The following is a 25,361-nucleotide window of genomic DNA, read 5'->3' on the forward strand; positions in this document are numbered from 1 at the left end:
TGCGAACTGGACACACGCAGGGCCAGGAAAAGCAAGATTGGGAGAATTGCAAGGAGGGAGAGACAACTGTGGGTTGGAGAGCCCCTCCTCCCAGGAAGCATCAGTCTGGAGACCAACTGTACTGTCAGGCAGACTGACAGGAGCTGGGTGAGACCACAACACTGCACTGTGTGAGAGCAAGGACAGGAGTGGCTTTTCTCTGTTGACAGAGTTGAGAGGGTCCTAAAGTAGAGCACAGGCCCCAGGCTAGGCCCTGAGGTTCAAAGGCTTGGAGGCCCCTGTGGGCCCAAGTATTTGTGTGAGATAAAAGACCTGTGCTCACAGTAGGCTCAGAAACAAAGAGCAGACTAATCTGCCCTGTGCCCAGAGCATCTAGAGTAAAGAAAGAAAAATTCAGAAGGGAACAAGGAGTGCCAGGCTAGGGTGCATGGACAGTGTGTGTTGGGCAGTCGTTGGGAATTTATTAGCAGGGGCACTGACATGTCTTGGAAAGAACCATCTAGCCTGTGTGCCCAAGCATTGGAAGAGAAGATGTAGAGCCCAGGACATCTTCCATTAGAGCCCGATAGGTCCCAGGTACCAGAAAGAAGCAACTGAAAAGAGTTTGTGGGTTCCAGGGACATTGAGAAGACAGAAGCAGCACTGACCAGAGGGTGAGATAGCTCACATGAGCTTGGAAACCTGCAGGACATTTGTGCTAGGGCCCCAAGCAGGGAGACACTTAGGGACTAAAGCTGAGGAGAAGCCAGGCATCAGCAGACAGTGGGAAAGTGTATGTGGGGAAGCTACCACCTCAGGGGAGAGGGTGGTATGAGGAGGACAAAGAGGAAACACAGATCATGTCCTCAGTAACAGGACATAAACAATGACCCACATGTCCAGTCACACTACGTGGAGGTAGGCCATGTGGTACTGCAAACGTGTACATGTTTTAAAATATGTACCCTGGAATCCAGGCATGCATGCCACAGAAGTTAGTGATTATTTGCAAGCAAATTAATTTGCTTTGCACCATATTTCAGCACAGAATCTAAATATAAGCTGGGTACAGTGGCACACGCCTATAATTCCAGCTGCTCAGGAGGCTGAGGCAGGACATCATGAGTTCAAAGCCAGCCTCAGCAACTTAGTGAGGCTCTAAGTAACTCAGTGAGACTCTGGCTCTAAATAAAATATTAAAAAAAGGTCTGGGGATGTGGTCAGTGGTTAAGCACCCCTGGATTCAGTCCCTGGTACAAAAAAAAAAAAAATTAAATATAAAAAACATGTAAAATGAGAGTTGCTCTTTTTTTTTTATCAAATTTGGCATATATACATATTCCACTTGAAATGGTCTTTGTGTATTGTGTGTCCAGGATATCCTTCTGGCTCTTTTGCTCTTTATTCCTTAGTCCTTGAACCTTCTAGAAAATCTCCTGTAGACAATGTTGAACCTGAAGTCATTAGCAACCTCTCCCTCTTGCTGAAGGATCAGTGTGATGACACTAAGAAGAGGGAAAGCTGGAGAATTCCCAATTTAGAATTTGTTTTCCTCTGTAGCCGTGCCTCTCAGAGAAGTTCACTTTCTAATGATATCTCTGAAAGAAAGGAGAGGACGTCACTGCAATGGCTTGCCCTTGTCGAACTGCCTCCATTTAAATTCTCTGGACTCACCAGCCTCTGCCTCCAGCCATGGTTATTACTATAGCACCAGCTTAAGTGCATGGAGCTCAGACAAAAGAGCCAGTCTTGCGTCCTGCTCCCTGCGCAGGGCCCCGCTCTGGCTTACCTTTGGGTGTGCGGGCTTCCACGCTAAGACCCAGCGTCTTTAGGGCCTAGAGGAGCCTCTAGAGGACTACACCAGCAGGCCCAAGGGAAGGGGATGTGAGCAGAGCTTAGACATATGGACTAGAGGACAGCACATGCTCACACAGCCCCTCAAGTTGGTGGGACCCAACTTAGGCAGGAGAAGGAAAACAAGGTTCTGCTCCCTGCCAGCCCCACCCCATCACCATGTTTCAGTGCAGAATTCAAGGAATCCAAAAACCCTCAATTCAAACCTGGTCCCACCCAGATTACTAGGAAGGTGTATTTGTCCCAGCAGAAGGGCAGACATGTTACCGCAGTTTTCCAGCCTGGCTTTGAACATCTCAGTCTTAGATATGCAATGCACCGTTGTTCATTTGTACCCATGCCTGGGCCCCACAGATGGTGATCAGTGTCGAGGGGGGTGTGTCTCCTGTGGCTTCAGGTGCCTGTCTTTCTGCTCCTCTCCACTTTTTACTTTTTTTGCTCTTGGTTTTGTCGGTTTGTCTTCCTTGAGTTCATTTATTTGACTTAGACTCGGTCTCCGAACATACCACCTCCCTCATTTTTTATTTGTGTTTATTTTTGTTTAATCCCCATCATTCCTTTAGGCTCCCACCTCCACCTGTGCCACTATTTCCTTAGCCAATCCCGAAGTCTCCATACTAAACTACCAATCTACACTCTACCAGCCCTCAGCGGCATCCATGGCTGCAGTGGCCCAGCGGAGCATGCCCTTGCAGACGGGAACAGCCCAGATTTGTGCCCGGCCTGACCCCTTCCAGCAAGCTCTCATCGTGTGTCCTCCTGGCTTCCAAGGTGAGGATGGCTGAGCCAGCCCCTCCTCTGCTTCTTGCAGGACCACCTCTAGGGCCTGACACCTGCAGTTTTCTGGCAGCTCACTTTCATGGAAGAAAGCCCTCTTGGTTTCTTTCAGTGAGAGCTCTGGTATCACTGAGCTTGGGGGCTCCTATCCTACTGTGACCAACCTAGAAACAATAGGACTTGCTTCTGCACCAAGTCAGTTTGTTGTTATTCTCACCACCTGCCAGGGATTGTGTCCCTGGCCAGCTGCCTGTAAATAAGCACATTGTCTGTGCTCCCATTGTCATGCTGATGTCAGCTCCTGCTTCCCTCACATGAAATACCCTCTGTGTGCTTTACTATAGAAAATTGCCAGTCTCTCTGACAGCCAACAGAGTCCCAGTTCACATGGAGAATATAAATCTGAAAAACACTGAACAGTACCTCCTGGGGCTGCCTCCCCCAAATCATTCTTTGGCCATGACCCCAGTACTCTTCTGTAGACTCTCCAAGGTAGAGGTGACTGTGTACCTTGTCACAGTTTACACGGGAATTCCAAATTTTATTCTTGCAAAGCCCACAAGTAAGCATGTGTGTGATTGCTTAGGTTTGGTCACTGTGATTCCAAAACAGATTCATCCATTCTCTCTCTGACCCCTTTGCAGTGACCTACACAGGCATATCTTGATTGTCAGAAGCTCTTATTGTCCTGTTGTAATTTGTCAACATAACTGTCCACCTCTTGACAGCACAGAATTTTTAATTGACCTTCTAGTCTTTTGAAAACATTCGAGATCACAGGAGGAGTTTTTATTTTTGTAATTCAAGTTAGAAACTAAAGGGGAAACTTCCAAAGAGCCAGGCAGCACCTGGTTGATGGGTTGGGACTTGGAGATAAAAGATGACACAGTTGGTTATGTCATCCACTGTTTCCTGTCAACTAACTCCTCTCTCCCTCACTCACTGTCTGTAATAGGCTTGCAGGCCTCCCCCTCGAAGCATGCTGGCTACTCAGTGCGAATGGAAAATGCGGTGCCTATTGTCACTCAAGCCCCAGGAGCTCAACCTCTTCAGATCCAACCAGGTCTGCTTGCCCAGGTAATCCTTTCTCCTGCTCCCTGCCAGCCCCATATTATTACCCATATTACCATTCTCCATATTACTGTTGTTCACAAAAGAGGTATATCTCCATTAACTCCCTCTCTGATAATGAGGTAGGTGTTTCCAGTCACAGGAATATATCTATAATGTTCTAAATGATCCCCAAGTGAATTACCTTCCTAAGTATCTGCTTACAATTCTAAGAAGAAATGTAGATACAGAGAGTCTAGGGAAATCATTATTGTATCTTTGAAATGCAAATTAATCTGGGAGACCTAGGTTTTAATCCTAAATCTGCTAGTAACTCTCATGACCTAAGGCAAGTCAGTTAACATCTCTTTGCCTCAAATCTCTTTCTTGTAAAATAGAAATGAATTTTTTTTTTGAGCCAAAAAAGAGCCCTAGAGATTATTCCTTCATTTTATAGTTGAAGAAGAAATTCACAGAAGCTGTTATCTGGAACCTTCCTCATCTATCCATAGAGGTACTCTAATGAACGAGACCACAGAAATGAAAAATGGTTGAAAATTTATAAAGTGTTATAAAAATTTAAGATTACAGTAGTGATGCAGTCATAATAGTAATCAATTCTTAGTGACTCTTGAACCCTAACAATGACTGCATCCTCATTATGCCAGGCACTTTACAGGTGCAAATTTTTGGTTAGTCCTATCTCTTTTCCATAGAATTCTAACATCACTCTTCCACAGAATGTTAGCTTCAGGAAAAAAAAAAAAAAAACTGATTTATATTTATTGATTGCATTGAATTTATATTTATTTTAAGAACCACTGATATCTTTTTATAATATCATTTTATCCATGAACATGGTAAACTCTATTATTATTATTGTCAATAAAGTTTTTCCTTTGTAGGAATAATTCCTAAGTATTTTGCAATTTTTGTTGCCATTAATTTTATTAATCAGATTTTTTTATTTTTGGTTTATAGAAATATAAATGGTTTTGGTCTGTTGAGTTTACATCAATTCTGCTTCTGTGACTTGCTATGTAGATAAGCTTTTTATTTGTAAAAGATACTGTTTTGTTCTTGTTTTTCAGTCATAACACTTTCTATTTATTGTTTATCTATCCCTGGGATGAACAGGGCCTCCAAAACCATGTTTAAACTTCTATCAAACTTTTAAAGAAAATTCTTCTATTTCCCCTTAGATATTTTATTTAGTACAAATATTTGATAGAGACACTTTATCTTATTTAAATTTTTTAATGAATATTGAATTGTATCAAATATTCTTTTTGTCTCCATTAGAATAGTCATGTGATCTTTCTTCCCTAATCTGTTAATTTAAAAGTTACAATAATAGATTTTGAAATGCTAAGTTGTTCTTTTATATGTGAGATAAACTTTATTTGATCATGTTGTAGTTGACATGGTGCAACAGTTTTTGATACTGGATTCTGTTTTTGTAGTTAGTATTTCTGCATCTGTGTTCTTAAATTAGGAATGGCATATAATTTCACTACCTTATAGAATCCTTATCTGATTTGAGTACAAGATTATATTGGATCTTACTACCTCTTCTGTCTCCTGGAGCAGTTTAGTTAAGATTGATATTAACTATTCTTTGTCTCCTTATTCTTATGTCCATATTGAAATTGTGCAAGTGACCCCTAATACCAACTGGTGGAACACAAAATACTTTCTTGTTGAAGGGTTATCAAAAGAGAACATTACATATTTACAGCAGGCCTATACTTTGTAGCTTCCTTTTGTTTCCATAGTTCAGTGATGGGGATTTCAGAAAAGGCTGAGACAGATCAAGGGAAAGAATTACAGCTTAGTTCAGGGGCAAAGAAGCTTGTTTATACTTCATTTGAGTGGCAAAAGTCCAAACAATATTCTAATGCTCCTCTTCTTTGAGTCAAAATCTGAAGATTTCATGTGTATTGTAGAGGGTAATAGACCCTTTTGTGTTTGCACACTTAACTCAAGGAAGCCAGGAACTGTCTCTGAAAATAAATAAATAAATAACATCTCTTCTTAGCTAAAATAGATATTCTGCATTGTTCAGTCTGGTGGAACCCACAGGCTAAGTACTTCTGAATTTGTTTCAGTCCTTTAGTCATAGTAGGATAGAATTTTACCTTATGGTTACTTGAAAAAGAGTCTCTAGAGTGTTGTAAAGGTGATTTAACCCGAATCTATAATTGGGAAAATGAACAATGTTTGTACAAGGGTTTTAATTCCTATAGCGTTTATAAGAAGGAACTGTTGGAAGCAAGCTGATTATTCACCAGTAGGGGATTTGTTAAATCAATACCTGAATGCATAAAATGGAACACCATGTAGCCATTTAAAGGATATGGTAGACCTATGTGTCTTGACATGTAAAGCCTTCTAAGATATATTAAGATTAAAAAAAAAAAAAAAACCTGCCCTACCCAGTATCACACTGTGTCTTTTTGTTTGTTGGTAACTTTTTCTGTTTCTGCTTATCACTTAATTCATGTCAATATATTAGCCTGTTAAGATGGGGGTTCTCTCCTAGATATTTTTAAATGATCTTTTCAAAGGACAAAAATAATAACTTGCAAAACTAGTATGGTGGCTATTTTTTAAAGCAATAATTAAACATTTAAATTGAAGTCTTCATTTTTCTATAAGTAAATTTCTAGGTATCAAGCAGAAATACTATTATTTTTATAATATATATTCAAACACTAGTATTTGCTTTCAATATTCCAAAAAGTTGGCAAAACCTTTCAAGTACTTGATTTGTGAAGGTTTAGAGATGGAATCTTTGAGTCTATTCCTCATGTTAATTTCATTTTCTTTGCTCTTTTCCTCCCCATACCACATCCTTATAAGGAAACAAGCCTCTGTAGGATACCTTGAGGTTATGTGCATGGCAGGAGGGGATGGTGATCCCACCCTCTCATGTCAGTGACATAGGAGTGATCTTTATGGATCCACCCCACAGAGAAAACTTTTAAAATACTTTCTAAAAGGAGCTGTTCCCTCTATCTTCTCAGGTCCTGAGCCATAGTTAGCATCTGGACCATCAACAGAAATTTTGAATGAGCAAGTAAAGGTGAAAAGATAGAAAGGAGACTGTTTAGATGGGGAAAATATTGAATTCATCTTACTTGTCAAGTGGTAGGATCTAAAACCCCCTTTGACTAGCATGGTTGTATCAAAAATTCCAAAATGCCAAATCTTTATAGACTCCACCATTCCATGTAGAAATATTTTGCATTCTTTCAACTGAGTCATATCACCTAAATGCCTTTAAATGTTTTCCTAAGGACAAGATATTAGCTTGAACTATGTAAACTGTCCAAAATATCAAACTTCAATGCTTCTCACTTAAAATCTCTACTGATAAAATTTTCAGCAACCAATCTGTCCAATCATTGTCTTGATATCTGCTTCTGTCTTGCTGGGCGCTGAATAAGGAAGACTTGTTTGTGCCACATTTATGCAGTTACCACCAATGCCTAATCCCAATAGGGGCCATCGTTTTTTGTGTTACCTCCATAAATGAAGATAGGATATTGGCTGACAGCATGGAAATTAAGATAGCCCACATTAAGATGCCACACCCACCACTTACTGGCTGTGTGACTTTGGGGAAGTTTTTGTTTTTGTGGTATTTGTTATTGTTGTTGTTGGTGGTGGTGGTGGTGATGGTACCAGGAATTGAACTCTGAGGTGCTTGATGACTGAGCCACATCCCCAGCCCTTTTATTTTTTATTTTAAGATAGGGTCACACTAAGTTGCTTAGCACCTCACTAAGTTGCTGAAGCTGGCTTTGAATTTGCCATCCTCCTACCTCAGCCTCCTATATAGCCAGGATTACAGGCATGTTCCACAGTGCCTGGCTCATTGTTTTATTTGTTTGCAATACTGGGGATTGAGGGCTGGGATTGTGGCTCAGCAGTAGAGCGCTCTCCTAGCACGGGCGGGACCCGGGTTCGATCTTCAGCACCATATAAAAATAAATAAATAAAATAAGGATATTGTGTCCAACTACAACTAAAAAAATAAATAAATAAATATTTTTTAAAATACTGGGGATTGAAGCCCAGGCTTTGGGCATGCTAGACAAATACTCCACCACGAACCTATATGTCTAGCCTATGGAAGTTACTTTTGAAATTTAAATGTTATCCTTTTCAAACTAATATAGACATATAATTTTTTAAAGCTAAATGATACCACAAACATATAAGAAAATATAATTCCCTGCTTCATCCTTTAACTTTTCTCCAAACAATTATTTTTAATTTGACTATTCAATCTTACTTTTAACTCCATGTTTCTAAATAGCATTCTAGACCTCTTTTTATTGATTTTTTTCCATTTTCTTTATGATCAGTTGACTTCCCATAATGAAAGTTGAAGACTTAGCTCTCTAACACACCCCACCTCACGACCCAGTCTCTTTCACTCCCTTGTTCTCATTCACTCACTTTCCTTTCTCCCATTCATCCCATATGATTTTTAATTCAATTACTCTGTAATTGTTCGTAAAGTTATTATTAGTAAATATTACTCTCAGCTGAGCTTCATAATATACTGTGATTATATTTCCTTTCTTGTTAACTTCTTGTTTTCCCCGAGTTAATGGGTTCCTCATTTTTTTACTGGGTTGGTTTTCTATATATCTTTTATTATGCAATCCCAAATCTTTCTAGAGCTATGAAAGGTTTATGTGTTTAAAGTGTTATATTTGAGCATGAGTTCAGTGACTATTATTTCTCTCTCTCTCTGAAACCTTTTAAGACTTTCTCTTTGTCCACAGTAGTCTCAAATTTCATGATTTCACATCCAGAGCTTCATACATGCTAAGCAAGTATTCTACCACCTACCTTCATACCCAACCACATATTTGCCCATTTAATTGGAACTCTTTTTATTTTTTCTTTAATAATTTTTTTCTGTTTTCTGGTTCTTCTTGGTAGACATCTTTTTTTTTTTTTTTTTTAGAGAATTTTAATATTTATTTATTTTAGTTAGTTAGTTTTTGGCAGACACAACATCTTTGTTTGTATGTGGTGCTGAGGATCGAACCCGGGCCGCACGCATGCCAGGCGAGCGCACTACCACTTGAGCCACATCCCCAGCCCCTTGGTAGACATCTTAAGACTTGGTTATTGGAACTTATAAATTGATCTTCCAATTTTCTTCCCCCCCACACCCCATTTTCTATATATTTTCTGTCTGTACTTTCTGAGAAATTTCCTCAATTTCCTTGAAGTGTTCATTTTGTCAGTTCTCATTTCTAAGAGTACTTTCTTGTTCACTGAATATAGCTATTGGTATATAAATATATATTTCACTATATGATCTTACTTTGTGGATTTTTTTAACTCGGTATGAACATTAATTACAAGTCTTTGGAAATTCTCTTCTGATTTCTACGTTGTGTTTCTTCTTCCCAGCTTCTTTTTTGTTTATCTTAGACTCTTTAATGCTGGAAGCTTCCTTTAATGTCTGGTCATCCTTGGCTGTTGACATATGTAAGACCGAAGCTCTTAAAATTTCCTCCAAAAGCTGGCAGATGAGGGGAGGACCACTGAATGTGGCCTTCTCTTTAGGCAGATAAGGGACAAGCCCAGAATGTTCACTGCAGACCTCAGATCCTCAAATGTTGTATTTGTAACTCTTTTCTTTTGTAGTTCTTTTCAGTTTCCCTAGAGAGAATCATCTAGCTCCAACTTTGGGGGAGGTATAAGCCTGCCCACCAGGGATCTGGGAACTGAGGGTTTAACATGCAGCTTCCCTTAGACTCCTTCTGTCTGCTCACTCACCTGGTAATTGTCCATCGTTATCCTGCTCCTTAAATTTTGTTAACAGTTATTGTCTCTCTCCTATTTTCTTTCTCTTATGAATCCAAATTTTTTTATTCCCTCACAATCATTTTAGTTGGGTTTATTAAGAACAATAAACATATATGTTTAATGTACCAAGTTTCTGGGCAAGTTTAACTTCTCTGTTTTCATCTGAGAAATGAAAGGAAACAATAGCATCCCCTCACACAATTGGTGTTAAGAAGTTAAAAAATCTACTTAGGACTTATCACTTATCTCTTGCACACAATAAGAAATATTAGCTCTATTCTTAGTAGTAATAATAAATCATAGAACTGTCTATGAAGGGTCATCTAAAATGAGTTGAGTGTATCAATCAGTTTGAAAGGTCAAAAATGGCCTTTTGTACCATCTCTTTGAGGTAAAATGTTAATATCCATTTCAGGGAAGTTTTAAAAATGATGATCTGAGCTTTATTCAAGATATTTTTAATGATGTTAATCAAAACTCATGCTTTTCATGAGATCTGAAAGAAGTTCCATATGACTAAGCAGTAAAAATCTTACTACTAATGAAATTGTTATTTACTTAATATTTTGAGTTGACAACTGTTTTAACCAACTTATTTTTCTTCTTATGAGGCATTTGGTAAACCTGAAATAATACTAACTATAGAAAACAGACTTGGTAGAGTTGATTCTTCATTTATCAAGAATTGATTCTTCATTTATCAAGAATATTTATTAAGCACCTATGTATTACCCATTCTAAGCATTCTTCCTATAGCAAAACAGATCAGTAAGCAAACAGGCAATATCAAAAAGTAGAAGTGATCTCACAGACTTCATTGGCAACACGACAGTTGCCAGAATAGAGAAGCAGGACAGCTCCAAATGTGGCTATTTCATTTTTATAAGCACTGTTTTTTAAGCCTTGACTCAAAATGCCATCCATTTCCAGAAGTACTTGTCTGTATATGTGAGTCAAAACACGTGTTAAACACCTGCCCAGTGTGTGGAGCACTATATTAGCTGAATTACCCGATATTGGTCATGTCCAGCCAGGTGGAGAGAGAGATATAAGATAAGAAAAACTTAAATCCCTGACCTGCCCAAGAGGTATTTTACCTTAGTGGTAGCCCTTTATGAGCCCAACTTTAAATTCTACTTTCAGTCTGAATTATTTAGTGACCAAAGGCAAGAATAGTGATGAAGATATGAAGAGCTTAAAATACAACATTCAAGAAAGAATCACAAAAGTCTATTTTAGATTTCTTAGGAAAATCTTAGTCTTTTGAAGATGGAAGCAATGACTTCCTAACAATCTCTCATTTTTGCTTTGAGGAGCTAAGGTGATTCTCAATTAGGCTGAAGGTTCCAGACAAGAAAGTCACTTCAAAAGCTGGCAGATGAGGGGAGGACTACTGAATGCCTGATCCAAGGTGTAGGCCAGCACCAAATACTCATTCATCTCAGGGTTTTGTAAACTTAGATTCAGAAGATAGCACAAGTTAGACCTGTAGGTACTAAATAATCAACAAAAGGTAAAGTATCAAATCAAGTACACTAAAAAGAAAGGTCCCTAAGGGCAAGGAGTCACCCAGCTCAACTCCTTCAATCACTTGCATGTAGCTCTGTGGCAGAACAAGTCAATAAATGACTTTTAGAAACTTTGAGCATAGCTCATTAGAGCAAATCCCCAAATAAATCATTCTTCAACATGAATGAATCCCTTCCATTCAACTTTGTGTCCCTGTACTTATCTTCTATTTGGTTCATATGTGTTAGTATTGCTTCCTGTTAACATAGTTTTTGAAGCCAGAGACTACTTTCACACCCTTCACAGGGTCTAGCACCACTCCTGCCACAGTATAAGTTAATTATGTGATTAACAAATGTGGTGACTGCAAATGTCCTCTGTCCCACAGCAGGCCTGGCCGAGTGGGACCCAACAGATCCTGCTTCCTCCAGCATGGCAGCAGCTGACTGGAGTGGCCACCCACACATCAGTGCAGCATGCGACTGTGATTCCCGAGACCATGGCAGGAACCCAGCAGTTGGCCGACTGGAGGTAAGCAGGAAACTTCAAGAGTGAGCGGTGTGTCTTGGATGGGAGGTATGTCCACCACTGACGCAGAGATTACAGGACTATGACTACACTGTAATGGTTATTTTTAAATAAAGCACCAGGATCTAAGAAAATCAGATTATTAACTTATAATTATCTGTCATTTTTCTACCCAAAATTAAGCTGCATCATTCAATCATCAGTGTTATTCACCAGACTCAGCTCTGCATGATTTTTGGTTTTTCTCAGAATTAAATTCCACTTTCAGAAAAGAAGGGTTTGTCACCAGTTAAAGAAAGCAGTAGAGAGTCCCCAAAGCCCTAAGCAATTCTAGAAAGTGTTCTCGGGATGTTTGGAGACATAAGCACCCTGGAGTCTATCTGACTTCCCCAGGGAAGGCTTGACAGATAGGATTTGTTGGAATGGCAAACTCTGGCATGTTTGTTGAGTGTGCTTCTCCAGTTACTAGTGGTGTCTTATCACATTCCACTTCCCATAGACCCTAAAGACATCCAGGTGACCATCTGCCAGCACACCACACCCCTGTGAATTTCCTGAACTCCACCCATCCAAACACTGACTTCCTCATGGACATGCTGCTCTGTGGTTTTCATGGCCACTTCCAAGTTGTTCCCAACTCCTCAGGACCCTTCTGGGCTGTCTCTCCTTCAGCATAAACACCAGGGCTGGTCACTTCCCTCAACCCTCTTGAGTCTCCATCCCACCTTGAAGTTACCCATAATTCCTTTTCTGACCTAAAAGAACATTGTAGATAGAGAGCTCTCTGGAAGAGGCTGACAGGAGAGCTATAAGCGCCTGGTCAAGCCTCTATTACAGCTTCCTCCACTCTCCCTGTAACTGAGTAGTACAAAGAAGTGAGTGCACAGGCTGTCCCCACAGTCCCTCTCACTCCCCACACCTACCTGCATTCATTGGAATCACTTTCAACATCAGGTATAACAGACTTCCATTCTGGCTTTCTGGGACAAGGCATGTTATTTAATCTATATGAGCCTTGATTTCTCCTTCAGCAAAGTGGGGATGAGGCTTATGTCATAGGATTGTTGAATGGTTTAAATTAAGACAAAACACAAAGCACTTGGCCTGTATTTAACATGCACCACAGCAGTGCCTGAACATGACAGTCAATAAATAAGCCTGTCATCTTCTTTTTGCCCATTCACAGCAGTTCATGCTCAGCAAGACTGCTTTTCTTCCTCTAGCTCATTAGGAATAGCAACCAAGTGGAAAGCTGTCTGACCAATTGTTGTTCCCCCACCACCACCCCTTTTCTCCTAAAAGACCACACACATGCCATACTCCTTTACTCCTTTGTCTTTCAGCATTTATAGCTCATTTAATTTCAGCAATATCATGCACTTATTCATGCATATTTTCTTAGCCCCCCTCTCTTCTCTTTTCCATCTCTTAACCTAGCAATCACCAACAACATCCATAAGCAATGCACTTTCTTCCATTCTCTCCCACTTTTCATGTGGACCAAAGAACATCTGTGATCTTGACTAATAAACAAAAGAGCAGTACTAATGCTGGACTCGTTTCAAAGGAAAAGAACACCACATTTCTGTAGGGAAAGAACAACGACAAAATAAAGAAGCCATAGCATCAGTTTCTGAAGTCCATGTAAATGCCTAAGAGTATCAAATTTCTACAAAAGTGTTCATCTGCTCCTTTTTTTTTTTTCCTGTTCATCCTTTTCCCCAAGTAGCAAAGGTAGAATTTGATTATTTTTAAAAAGTCAAGTAAATTCTTTGTAGCTTTTAATTATCTTATGTGTCAAGTGGGCTTTTATGGGGAAATTTCAGAGTTAATCATCACTTTTAACATTTCTGTGGGGAAATAAGGTGCTGATCTCCATATGACTCAAATAATAAGAATTTTGAAATGTAACCCATTTTCAGGATGCAGCTGCCAGTATTCCTATCAATATGGGTCTGACTGCTTTTAATTTTTATTTAATACCAAACTCTATACACGTCCAGTCAACCTTCCGTAAATCTAATTGTTCATTCAGCAAGCGTGTAATTAATTGCTCAGCTGCTATAGGCCTGTGCATTGTACCGGCCACTGAGGGAATTCCAAAGAACATTAACACTCACTAATGCCAGGAGAATGTGAGTCCCAGTCTTCAAAGTTTGTTTTTCGCATTAACTACAATTTCCTCATTAATAAAATGGTATTACCAAGACATCCTGTCTACCTCAGAGTGGAATGAAAGAATCCACTGAAGGCACTTTATAAATTCAAAAATAAAACACACATTATTGTTCAGCATAATCACCTGTTCAAGGACTTAAAAGTTAGAGGGAATACTTAAGTCCCCAGAACTTGGAAGCACAGCCTGCACACTTGGCCTTCTTTCCACTTAAGTCCTGGTTCTCGCCAACCCATCAGGTTCCTCCCGCCCCTTCAATGGGACGTGGTGAAGGGAGGTCGTCGGCTTCTTTTTTTTTTTTTTTTCCCCCTTGTACCAGAGACTGAACCCAGTGGCTCTTAACCACTGAGCCACATCCCCGGCCATGGTCAGCTTTCAGTTAAAAGGTAATTTCATCCTATAAAGGCACTGCTTCAATAAAAACCACCTCCTTTTTCCTCAGGAACACGCATGCGCACGGCAGCCATTACAATCCCATCATGCAGCAGCCCGCGCTATTGACTGGTCATGTGACCCTCCCAGCCGCCCAGCCCTTAAATGTGGGTGTGGCCCACGTGATGCGGCAGCAGCCAACCAGCACCACCTCCTCTCGGAAGAGTAAGCAGCACCAGTCATCTGTGAGGTAGGTGGTGAGAGCGGGCCCGGAGGTCGTGATGCTGAGAGCCACGCTTACACAGGGAGGCGTCAGCATGCTGGCACTGGAGGGAGCAGCTCCTCCTGCAGAAGCCCTAGAACATCCAGTCCTGCATGGCCTGGCCTAGATGGCGCAGTCAGCACTCACTGTCACTCTGTGTGAGTGCAGCCTGCCTCTTGCCTTACCCTAATAACAACCCTATGGCACCCTGAGGGTGGAGGCCCGGAATCACAGCACGTTCAGCACCTTAGGTGCTTTAGCCCCTTTTGTTCAGAGGGAATAGAAAATTATTCACTGATACTTGTTAAAGTGCAGGAAGGAAGATTTTATTCAGTACCATGGAAATATTACCAGGGATGCTGAACTAGGATCTTACAGTTGGGGAGAGATTGGGCTGAGCTCTGCATACAGCATGGACAAGTGGGACTAAATAGCCAAGGAATAGTGTTGGGGTAAGAGGATTGAAAATTACTAAGAGGAAGCATGAGGCTTAAGGGTTATTCTAGCTAAACCAACTAAAGGCAGGCCAAGGTAATTGGAATCACCTGAGGAACAGTGAAGGGTAGGGAACCTTGATCAGACATCAAGGATGACAGGCTCTATCTAAACTGAATTAGCATGGCTGTTTTCTAAGACTGGATTTTACAAGAAATACACAGGTGGGCCTAGGAGAAGGTTCATAGCCTGACTAAAGTTTGGCCAAGGAGAAAGTTTTTGTTACTTCTTCTCTCGAAAACAGCTTTGCCTCTGAAGTTTCATTTAGCATAACTTTTTCAAAAATACTAGAGTTTGATCCTAACACTCCACAATAGAACTAGGGATGTAGCTCAAGGTAAAACATTTGCCTACAATGTATAGAGTGTAATCCCTAGAACTGAAAAAAAGAAAAAAAATCTAAAGGATATATATAACAATGAATCAAGATTTTATAATGTTGGATGGTCATGGCATGAGTATTGCCTGCAAGTCTATGCATGCTTGAAACATTTTGCTATTTTAAGTGAACAGGAACCAAAAACAAAAAGCAAAAATCCTAGAGGATTGTACTTTCTTTGAAATTTGAGGTCAGAAATTTTAACTCATTTAGCTGCTTCCTTAACTACAAACAATTAGCTGTGGTTGATCCCATACACTAACAACACGACACTAATCTCTCCCATTCCCTTTAACTCTAGTCTCATCTCCGTGAACTCCTGAACAATCCAGCTGGACAAACAGTTACATGCTATGTGATTAGGAGTTGCCAGAGACTGTGGGATAGGAGGGGATTGCCTAGGAAGGAGCATGAGGGGACTTTTCAGGTGTTGAAAAAGTTCCATGTCTGGATTATGGTTGGGGTTTATAAATGTACGTTTGTCAAAACTCATCAAACTCTTCAGAAGCAGGAATTTTACATATGTCAACTATACCTCAGTGAACTTTTAAAATATAGAGATTTCCAAGCTCCACCCTCAAAAAAAAAAATCCTATAGCCAAAGAAATCCAGATCATGCAACCACAGAATTGTTCCTACATTTCTTCCTAATGGCACCGACTTAGAAGTATGTGGTTGCTTATTTGGAGAAGTCCAGTATACACAAGGTTTAGTGCATTTTGGTTTTTTTGCTTCCTCATATAATTAAGCACCAGAAACTAGTCCTGCCTCCTTTCATTCTCAAAAATCAATCCAAAAGCTGACTTCCTACAAGTTGTTGTCCTCCTTCAAGAGTCCTTATTTGGGTGTATTTGACAACTCAGGGAAAATCAAATCAGTGGCAGGCCTCCAGAGTGCTTCTGTCTGGCAGCCCTGTGACAGCATACCCATGTCATTATTAGACTTAGCATCCACAAAAGCCATCTTGATCCTCAGGCACTATCATGGCCAGCCACTCATGCCATCACACAGAGTGCTGGTCTGACCCAGGACTGTATATGCGTCCTTGTGGCTCACCTTGACCAAATAGGGGCAGTAAGAACCCTTGTCCTCACCACCTGTTTAGCAAGTCCCTCCCTATCCTCTCCCTGCCTGGCTGGCCTCCTGAAAGTTCACTGCCTGTGCACTTCAAGATCAATGCAATTATAGTCCAAGCTATGTATTTGCTTATTTTTAAGTCCAATACCTTAGACAAAACAAGTCTGAGAGAGCAGAAAGAAATCAGTGTCTCTGTCTGTCTCTCTCTCTCTCTCAGATGGTATGGCCAGGCCTACTTTTCTTTTCTTTAATATTTTATTTTTTAGTTGTAGTTGGACACAATACCTTTATTTTATTTATTTATTTTTATGTGGTGCTGAGGATCAAACCCAGGGCCTCGCACATACATACCAGGCAAGAGCTCTACCACTGAGCCACAACTCCAGCCCCACCTGCTTTTCTTTAACACTGCTAAGTGGAGGTACTGCAGCTGATAGAATAACAAAAATTTAATCTCGAAATCATATATTAGCAATAACAAACACATAGGCTTTTGATAAGTAAAAACACTGAAAAAGTCTTATCAGTAAAACTTATTACCAGCCCCTGAAAAGGAATAAGCAGTGTATTTTAAACTGGCTAGATAAAAAATTAAATAAGTCTATCTTTACTATTTTCATTTTACTGCCATTCCTTTAGCTAGAAGATCCTCTAAGGACATAAGGCCTAAGATTTATTATACATTGGCTTTGGTCTCTCACTGTGTAGATACTACCAGGATCAGCAAAGGTTAGATGGGGAGGGAAAAAGGTATCTTTTCCCTGAAGTTACCAGAAACTACATTGGCTCACTTAATAAGGAATTTCAGTTCAATCAAAAACAAATTAAAAGGTTCTTTTTTAAGTGTATCTTTTCCTCTTGTTCTATTCCTAATTTTTAATTATAATTCACATAGACTGGCAAGCTCCCCACAAGGCTCAGGGATCAAAATCCAGAAAAATCGTTTGGGTTTTTTTTTTTTTTTCCTTTAATACATATACACAAATACTTTAATGACCACATCCTTTTCCCAGAGAAGGAAAGGGGGAAAGCCGAACTTTAAGGTCACCAAAGTTAGGACCTATAGGTCCAGAAACTCTTTAAGAAACAAGTGTTTTAGTATAATAAATGGTAGAACAACTATTAGCAAGGAAACAAAGCTTTATGAGGCCAACACCACTTCTCTCTCCACCCCAAACAAGACATAGAATCTATTGTGGGGTCACAGGATGGAGCCCAGAAAGCAGGACCTTAATTCTGAAGATGAAGACCACACTGAAGCAGACACAGCTGACTTCTGGTCAGGACTTAAACCCCTACAAGACCAGCCTATGGGAGCAGGTATAGGGAGCCAGACCAGAGCCCTGGGGAGGCCAAGCTGCTGTCCTCACCTGAAAGACCTCTAGGGCAACCACTTTTCTAATTACAAACTCAGTCTAATTGGCCCAGTCCTTGGACTTTTTTTTTTTTTTTTTGTAATGAACATTTGGCGACCCTAGTTTTTCTAGAGTGGACTCTTTGGAAGGAGTTGCCAGGCCTGAGCTTCCTCTGCATGTGTGGTTTTGTCATTACAGAAACGTCTCCACCTGTGAAGTGTCCTCCTCCCAGGCCATCAGCTCCCCTCAGCGATCCAAACGTGTCAAGGAGAACACACCTCCCCGCTGCGCCATGGTGCACAGCAGCCCAGCCTGCAGTACCTCCGTCACATGTGGGTGGGGCGACATGGCCTCCAGCACCACCAGAGAGCGGCAGCGACAAACGATTGTCATCCCCGATACCCCCAGCCCCACAGTCAGCGTCATCACCATCAGCAGCGACACAGATGAAGAGGAGGAACAAAAACATGCCCCCACCAGGTGAGGTGTGGCTCCTTAGACTCCAAGGAAGGAGCCTGGGAGAACATCACGTGTGTCACCGGCTCTCGTGCCCTATTCCTAAATCTGGGCCATTTACATCATCAAACATAGTGATTCCTCCCTGCTGACCCCTAAATTTTGGTTTTGTCATGTCCTTGGGTCTTAAACTTATTTCAAGAGACTGTCCAAACAGATTTTCCATAATTGTTGAAAATCAAAATAATTTGAATCACTTTAGTCTTTAAAAGATAGTTGCAGACCCTATACATTTGACAAACATGAGACCATAAAATCAGGCCCACAATGCCAGTGTATTTCAGCCTCCATAAGCTTCAGAATCTCTGCCTCAGGCTACTGAATTTACTCCCAGTTGGTTGGGACATTTCTCTAATATTGCCTTGGCTCACTCAGAATTCCAAGTAATTGTCCAATTAATCAGAAATTTCCCTGTATCTGATTAACCCAATCTTTCAAACTGCCAGTTGGCTCTTCACCCAGAGAGCATTACTGTTTATTCCAAAGTAGTAATAATTCATTTTACTCTCTGTGTGCTTCCTGGAGAGAGGAAAGAAATATTTATTATATTTGCACAATATTAACCCTGGCACCAGAGCCTCTTTTTCTATGCTTTGTAGCCAGACTCCAATAAAACATGCTTTCAACTTGCTTGGCTCAGGTGGTGCAGCCTGGTAAACCTTGGCCTTCTGCACCCCTAGGGGCCTTGGGGCCTCGTAGAACCCCAAGTCTCACAACCCCACCCTGCTGGTGCCTTTGCTGTAGAACCGAGGGTCAGGGAAGGCCTGCCGCACCCCCGCCCAGCATTGCCAATCGGCACGCATCCCACACTGGGTACAAAGCTCAACATTTGTAATTAGGCCCACAGTATTAATTCCTGATTGGATACAATGTAACTAATTAGTAATCACAAATCCTTTTGATTAGATAATAAATTCTCATGCTTGAAATCATTATAAAATGTACAGATAGACTGATTAAAACATTCTCATTATGGCTGTTCCTGCATGGGGCATCCCTTCCCATCTTAATAATGAAGTTCAGTGGTTTGGGTCTATTTTTCATGATAGGGATAGCATATTTCTCATTCTTTTTTCCCATCGAGTGGCTCAGCCTGATTTTCAGTATATTTCAGAGAAGAATGTAGTGGAGCATTTCTGATCCTGTCATTTGCCAGGTACCAAAGGAGACTTGAGGTCAGTGAGACCAGGCACACATTTGCAGATCAGTATTGCTTTACTCCCCACATGCTGATTCCAGGGCTGGTCTCAGTTCCCTTTTGATCACAGTCCCAAGTCGAGTTAGTGTTCCTTCCTTTCCAGTGCCTCATCCTCCCCACCAAGAAGGCTGTGAGTTCAGTCTTCACGTGGGCTCAGTGGCCCCTTCAAAAGAAGAAAGGCTCTTCCCAGCTCCAAACTGGACACTTGCTTGGGACAACTTGTATACATTTGTATCATTGTCATAAGAAGGCCCAAACAACCTTGCAAACAACTGGAAAAAAAGTTAAAGTAATTTAAAATCTAGTGATCAGTTAGAATGGAATATGATTTTGGAGTCTGAAATTTGAGTTGAGCCAAACTCTGGACATTTAAGTGCTAAGGAGAGAATTAAATAGTGACTGAGGTCAAGATGCTCTCTCTGCACCAGTCAGGGCTGGAGAGACAGCAAAGCCAAAGCACATACCCACTTCCCTAGCACTCCCAGGCCCCCAAGAGCAGCAGAACTGAAATGCATGGTGGTTCATGAGGACCTTGATGGAAATGACTGAGAGACTCCAAGGAGTCAAGCAGCAGCGGACGGGCAGGTGACCTGTGGAAAACCACCACAGATCATGGCACTGGGCTTGGTATGCTAAAGCATAACGGATTGCTTGCCTGACCCGAGATAATGAAAATGTACCAGGGTCATTCCACCAAAATGGCAAGCTGCAGGTCGACCAGAGTGATGTTGAAGGGTCTCAGATGCCCATAGCTGTGACTGGCAGGTCATAGAAGATATGATAGCAATGTTTTCTGGAAAGATAAATGGCTGTTGCCTTAGAAAATGGTTCGGGACCCTGAAAGATAGGAAAGTGTTATTTGAGTTTGAGTCTACATGGAATAAAAAAGAAGCCAGTAGCTGTCTTATTTATAGAGAAACTACTGTGTAATTGTGATCACATTATTATGACTATGTTTAGAAACGAGAAAAAAATGTGGGAGGAAATACAATTACTCATTCTTAGAAATCAGAATGTCATAAAATTTAGCACAGTCAAAGTTTATTGGCTTCATCAGTGTAAGATATTTTATTGGGCACTGCAGGTGTTACATAAATAAGGGAGCCAATCTCTGTCCTCATGAGGTACACAAAGGAATAAGCAAGATAAGACACATACAAATCATATAACACAAAGCAGAACATCTTTCAAAAAAAACCAGCAAAGTACTAAAGGGATCTGAAGGGAATGTAACTTAAGGAGATAGCACGGGAGGAGACTTCTCAAGGTCAAAGATTTAAGCAGTTGTGTACAAACATTAGAGGTGGGGTTACAGAATCAGGTGAAGTAATTTATGGGGCAGAGCTGCAAAGGCAGGCACATAGGAGGAGTCCCAGTCAGGAAGCTTCTCTAAGAGAAAACAGGACACACAGAGCAAGGAGATTTCAGGGTACAAGGGGAGATTGTTAAGGGGTCTCCTGTTAAATAGGGATGGTATGCTTCGTTATGAGGTAGTAAGGGACTCAAGGGAAAGATTGGTCCTGGGAAAACAAGTATCACCCCCCAGTCCAGCTAAGTAGGAGTCCACTACATCTCCTACTGGACGATGTCCCTTGCCCTTCTGGGTTTCTTAGTTTGAACAAGGGAGACCTTCTCTCCTTAACCCTGATCATCCTTGTCCACTCCAGCCCCGGCCAACCCAGATCGCTCCTATGCCATGAGCATCGTGTTCCCAACTTTATTTCCTATTTTCTACTTACACTAACGCTAACATTTCAGTGCTTGTCCTGTATAACTGCCTGAAATGCTGGGCACTACCCCTGATATGGGTCAGCCTCAACATGACAGTTGGAGAGTCAGGAGCCAATGATGCTCAGGAGAATGACAGTGCCCCTCCCTCCAGAGTGCCTTGGCACCAATGTGGGGCAAGTGATGAGGCCACCTTTCCAGACCTCAGGGAGAGTCAGTAAGTCTCCAAGACTGGGTGACATAGCCTAGAATTCTTAAAGAATTTCAAAATAAAACCACTATTCCTGACACCAAATATGTGGCACTTCAGTTGCCAGAGCAGGTGGATGGTCATGATTCCGACTTGTAAGGAGAATTCCAGAGCATGCAGGAGGCAGCCTAGGAGGTGGTGAACTCAAGAAGGGTATCAAGTGCTTTCGTCAGCACTGCCTCTTTGTCACTTACGGGGTGTAGAGGCCACATTTCCTTTTCCCATTTGATAGATGAAAAAGCCCATGCCCAAGAAAGGAAGTGACTTACCCAAATTGATTAATATTTAATTAATATTAATATTAAATTATTAAATAGCAGAATTGTGATTTAGATGCCCTGAAGAAATGGCAAGCTTAATTAGTGGGAAAAATAACTGATTTATCTTCCTGTCCTGCACTCTTCTGTGACCACCACTATGTCCTGGTAGGACCTATTGTGTGCAGTGCACCATGCCAGGGATGTGGGGAGGTCAGAATGTTGTACACTGAGCCCCACTGAGTACTGGGCATTCATCAGTAAGCTGGAGCCATCTCAGGAGAGGGACAGAAATCAGCTCTTCTAATTCTTTGAATTTTAGTGGTCAGACTACAGAAGAGCCAATGGACTCTGCTTTTTCAATGAGTCACTTGTTGGTCTAGGGGTTTCATTGGTTGTGTCTAGAGAATTAGAAAAACTAAATGATAGTCATATTTTTCTGTGGCCCCTAGGACTAAGTAGTAGAACTATAAAATATTTATAGTTAACTTAGAGAAGCATCTGTCCCCATATGCTGAGCAAGCCCTCTTTTCTCACCAAAAATTTCCTCAGACAAGAGTTTGCAGGTGCATGTCTGATTCATCCAGACCCTCCTGCCAACCTTGCCTCGTGCTGAAAATGCCACACAGAGGCCCAACGTATGGCCTTCCAGTGTGAGGATAGTTTTTGAAGTGTGTAACTATCAGTGCTCCAGCTGCTCGTCCATTCTTCATTATTCACTCATATATTCATTCGTACATTACTTAAAGGGCCCTGGCAGATAGGTTGTTGTACTTGGGTCACTGGGCACTGCTGCATTCTGCACTTCACAAAGACTGTTACAGCCATTGGAACAAAAATGTAAACTGTAAAAAAAAAAAAAAAATTGGTTCATAAATATCATTCAGTTTTTTAGGATTTTTTAGTAAGACAGTCATTTGAGTCACTCTTAAAATTAGAGGTGGGGTTGCAGAATACATATTAAAAAAAATTAGCCCCAATCATTTCCTCCTTTATATCAAATTGTAAAACCAGAGAAACTAGTTGGAAAACTGAATAACCGCTGCTCAAAAGACTTTGATCTAAAAAATAGAGATGAAAAAAACCACACTCATTTATTACTACCTGAACAAAAATCAACCCGAAGTGGAGTTTGTCTTCATTGCCACCCACAGCCCAGTTGCTCACGGCTGCCCTGTGCTGGTTAAGAAGGCCACACAGCCAAATCTTGCAGGCACAGGAATATCCCATTGCAGCTAGAGTGAAGAAGCAAAGGAATCAGACACACAAGATCATTTGAAGGGTCTTTGTTGCCTGTCCATTTTAACAGACTTCCAGAGCTGAAAGATGTTTCAATCGTATGATGCGTCTGGAGCAATGAAAGGCCTTTGGTCCAGTCAACTCACAGCATCCTCATTACAGGGCCCCATTCAGAACACTTGAGTGGGTGAAGTGGAGTGGCTTAGGGAATAAGCAACACTGTGCCCTACTGTCTGTCCCCAGCAGCTTGTCATGACACTTTGGCATTACAGAGATGTCACTGATGTGTGGCAACCTCCTGGCTGGCTCCTTGCCTTCCACAATGAAGAAGGAGGCAGGGACAGGGAGGAGTGGATACATCAGGCAGGAGGACTCAGTGGACAGCCTGCCATGGTGAGGAGAAGTGAGTCAAGCTGTAGAAGGAGGGAACAGGACTGCAGGAGAAAGTGGGAGAAGACATCTTCTTCCACACCATCCAATGGGTGAGGACAGGGTGACTTCTCGATGCTCCTTCCCGGGTCTTGTTTCTGATTTCTCTGTAAAGTAGTCACATAAAGTACGACCTTAATGGTGATGTTTAATATAAATATGCAGACAATATGATTGAATGGAATGTACGTACCAGGTTAAGATGAAGGGAATTTTCACTGATGACTTTAAATCAAGAACTATCTAACTCATCAGAAGGAGCACCCTGGCATGAAGGCAGTGGCTTCAGCTCCCTCTCCTCACACAAGGCCAGATTAAAAGTAATCAGCTCTGGCCTTAGAATAGAACAGTGTGGGAACAGCAGTGAAGGTGACTGAGTCCATATCTCTCCTCATCAGCTGAGAAGTTCTGTGTGCAAACCATCCCAGGTCCCATTCCCAGAAAATACCACTGTCGTGAGATAAGGCCCTAGAGGAACCAGAAAAAGGAGTTTGCATCATTTTACATTTTAGGTGCTTGCTGGGTACTTCACTAGGGAGACAGAGGTTTGCAGAGCATCATGGATGAGAGATCAGGCGCTGCCTTCAATCTGACTCTGCCCCTTACCAGCTTTGTGACTTTAGGCAACCAAGTGACCCAAGCTTGCCATGTCTGCAGTTTATTGCCTTTAAAATATTCTTTGTTGCATAGTCTTGCCAGGAGGATCGAAGGAGATAATATGTAAACAGCACTCTGAATGGTAGTTGGTCTACATCCAATAAATATTACCTATATTTGGCAATCAGTATTGTGGTGATAAAAGAGTAGTATTTTTTTCATATCTAGTGTTGACTATGAAGTCAGAGTGAAAGAAGTCATGGAAAGTTTACTGGAGGAGATGAGTTTTGACCCTGGTCTTGAAGGATGAAATTGACTGAGATTAGCAAATAGAAATCAGAATCACATTCTAAGCAGGGCCCTGCAGAGACGGGGTCACGGGTTTGCACCTGATCCTCTAGCAATGTGTTCTCCATTGGGGCTGATTTCTTACTTCTTAGCTCCTTATTTCTTTTCATCATTTTAAAATGATGAAAATCATCTATTGCCATGACAACACAATGCAATTGTGTGCTCTTACAGCTTTGCTCCTTATTCAGAAGTGATGTCTGTCAAGGCCATTTGAGCAAATATTTCATTTCTCATTGTACTTCTATCAGTCTCTCTCACTTCCATTAACCAACTCGTAATAGGATTGATAAGCTATCAATAATAATTAGACTCAATAGTGGAATGAATCCCAGTAGTCTCAACACAGAGGAGCCTAAAGAATCCACAGTAGCATCTCAAAAGTGTGCTCATTTTTAAAGTGACTCATTTAGCAGCTTCCCATTGTTCCCTAATCTGCGTAGCATATTTAGGTAGAACACAGAGATTTCTAACAATAGAAGAGATCACATATAAATCCAAAAATAAAAGTAAATTAGCATTACTGTATTGTTCATATTTGCATAGGACTCCCCAGCTACAAACAGATGAACAGTACCCCTGAAGAGTTTATAAAGATCAAGTAGCACACTCCTATTATCCTAGATACTCAGGAGGCTGAGGCAAGAAGATCACAAGTTTGAGGCCAGCGTGGACAGCTTAGCAACGTTCCATCTCAAAATGAAAAGGACCAGGGATATAGCCTAGTAGTTGAGCATTCTGGGCTCCATCCCCAGTAACCCCCCAAAAAATTGATGGAGGATTTATCTCTCTCCTTGGGAGACCGCCAGAGGCTGACAGCAGGCTCCCCCAGTCCTGTTCATGGGAGGCTCACTACCTGCTGGTTTCCATTGAGGAGTCAGCCCTCAAGACTCCTGGTCATCTAGGCCAAGCTGCCGACTCCTATAAGACCCTTGCTGGAAAGCCTTCCTAAGTGACAAGAGGTTAACTGATTGACAGAGTGGCCCATTGTACCTTCAGAAAGTTCTAGTTGCTAGACAATTCTTGCCGAAATTAAGCTGAAGCTGCTTCATAGTTTTCAAATTTGAACAAAGAATTCCAAATGTGCCCAGATTGAATTTTATTTGAGGTAAGATTACAGTTTGGCAAAAATTAATGTTGTGTGTGTG

At 41.2% G+C, this 25,361-nt stretch overlaps 1 protein-coding gene across 2 annotated transcripts in view; it reads left to right on the forward strand.

The window, feature by feature from the left end:
- Hipk2 (homeodomain interacting protein kinase 2) overlaps positions 1–25,361 on the forward strand; it is a 190,443-nt gene that overhangs the window by 137,410 nt on the left and 27,672 nt on the right. Inside the window, exons 8-12 of one of the 2 annotated variants that reach the window (XM_076832715.2) lie at positions 2,397–2,604; positions 3,566–3,687; positions 11,396–11,538; positions 14,154–14,333; positions 17,850–18,131. In XM_076832715.2, the coding sequence (XP_076688830.2) occupies positions 2,397–2,604; positions 3,566–3,687; positions 11,396–11,538; positions 14,154–14,333; positions 17,850–18,131 (935 nt within the window). The remainder of the gene's footprint in view (positions 1–2,396; positions 2,605–3,565; positions 3,688–11,395; positions 11,539–14,153; positions 14,334–17,849; positions 18,132–25,361) is intronic. The other variant, XM_076832724.2, reaches the window with a different exon arrangement.

The sequence above is a fragment of the Callospermophilus lateralis genome, chromosome 1, assembly GCF_048772815.1.
Source record: "Callospermophilus lateralis isolate mCalLat2 chromosome 1, mCalLat2.hap1, whole genome shotgun sequence".
In the NCBI taxonomy this organism is placed as follows: Eukaryota; Metazoa; Chordata; class Mammalia; order Rodentia; family Sciuridae; genus Callospermophilus; species Callospermophilus lateralis.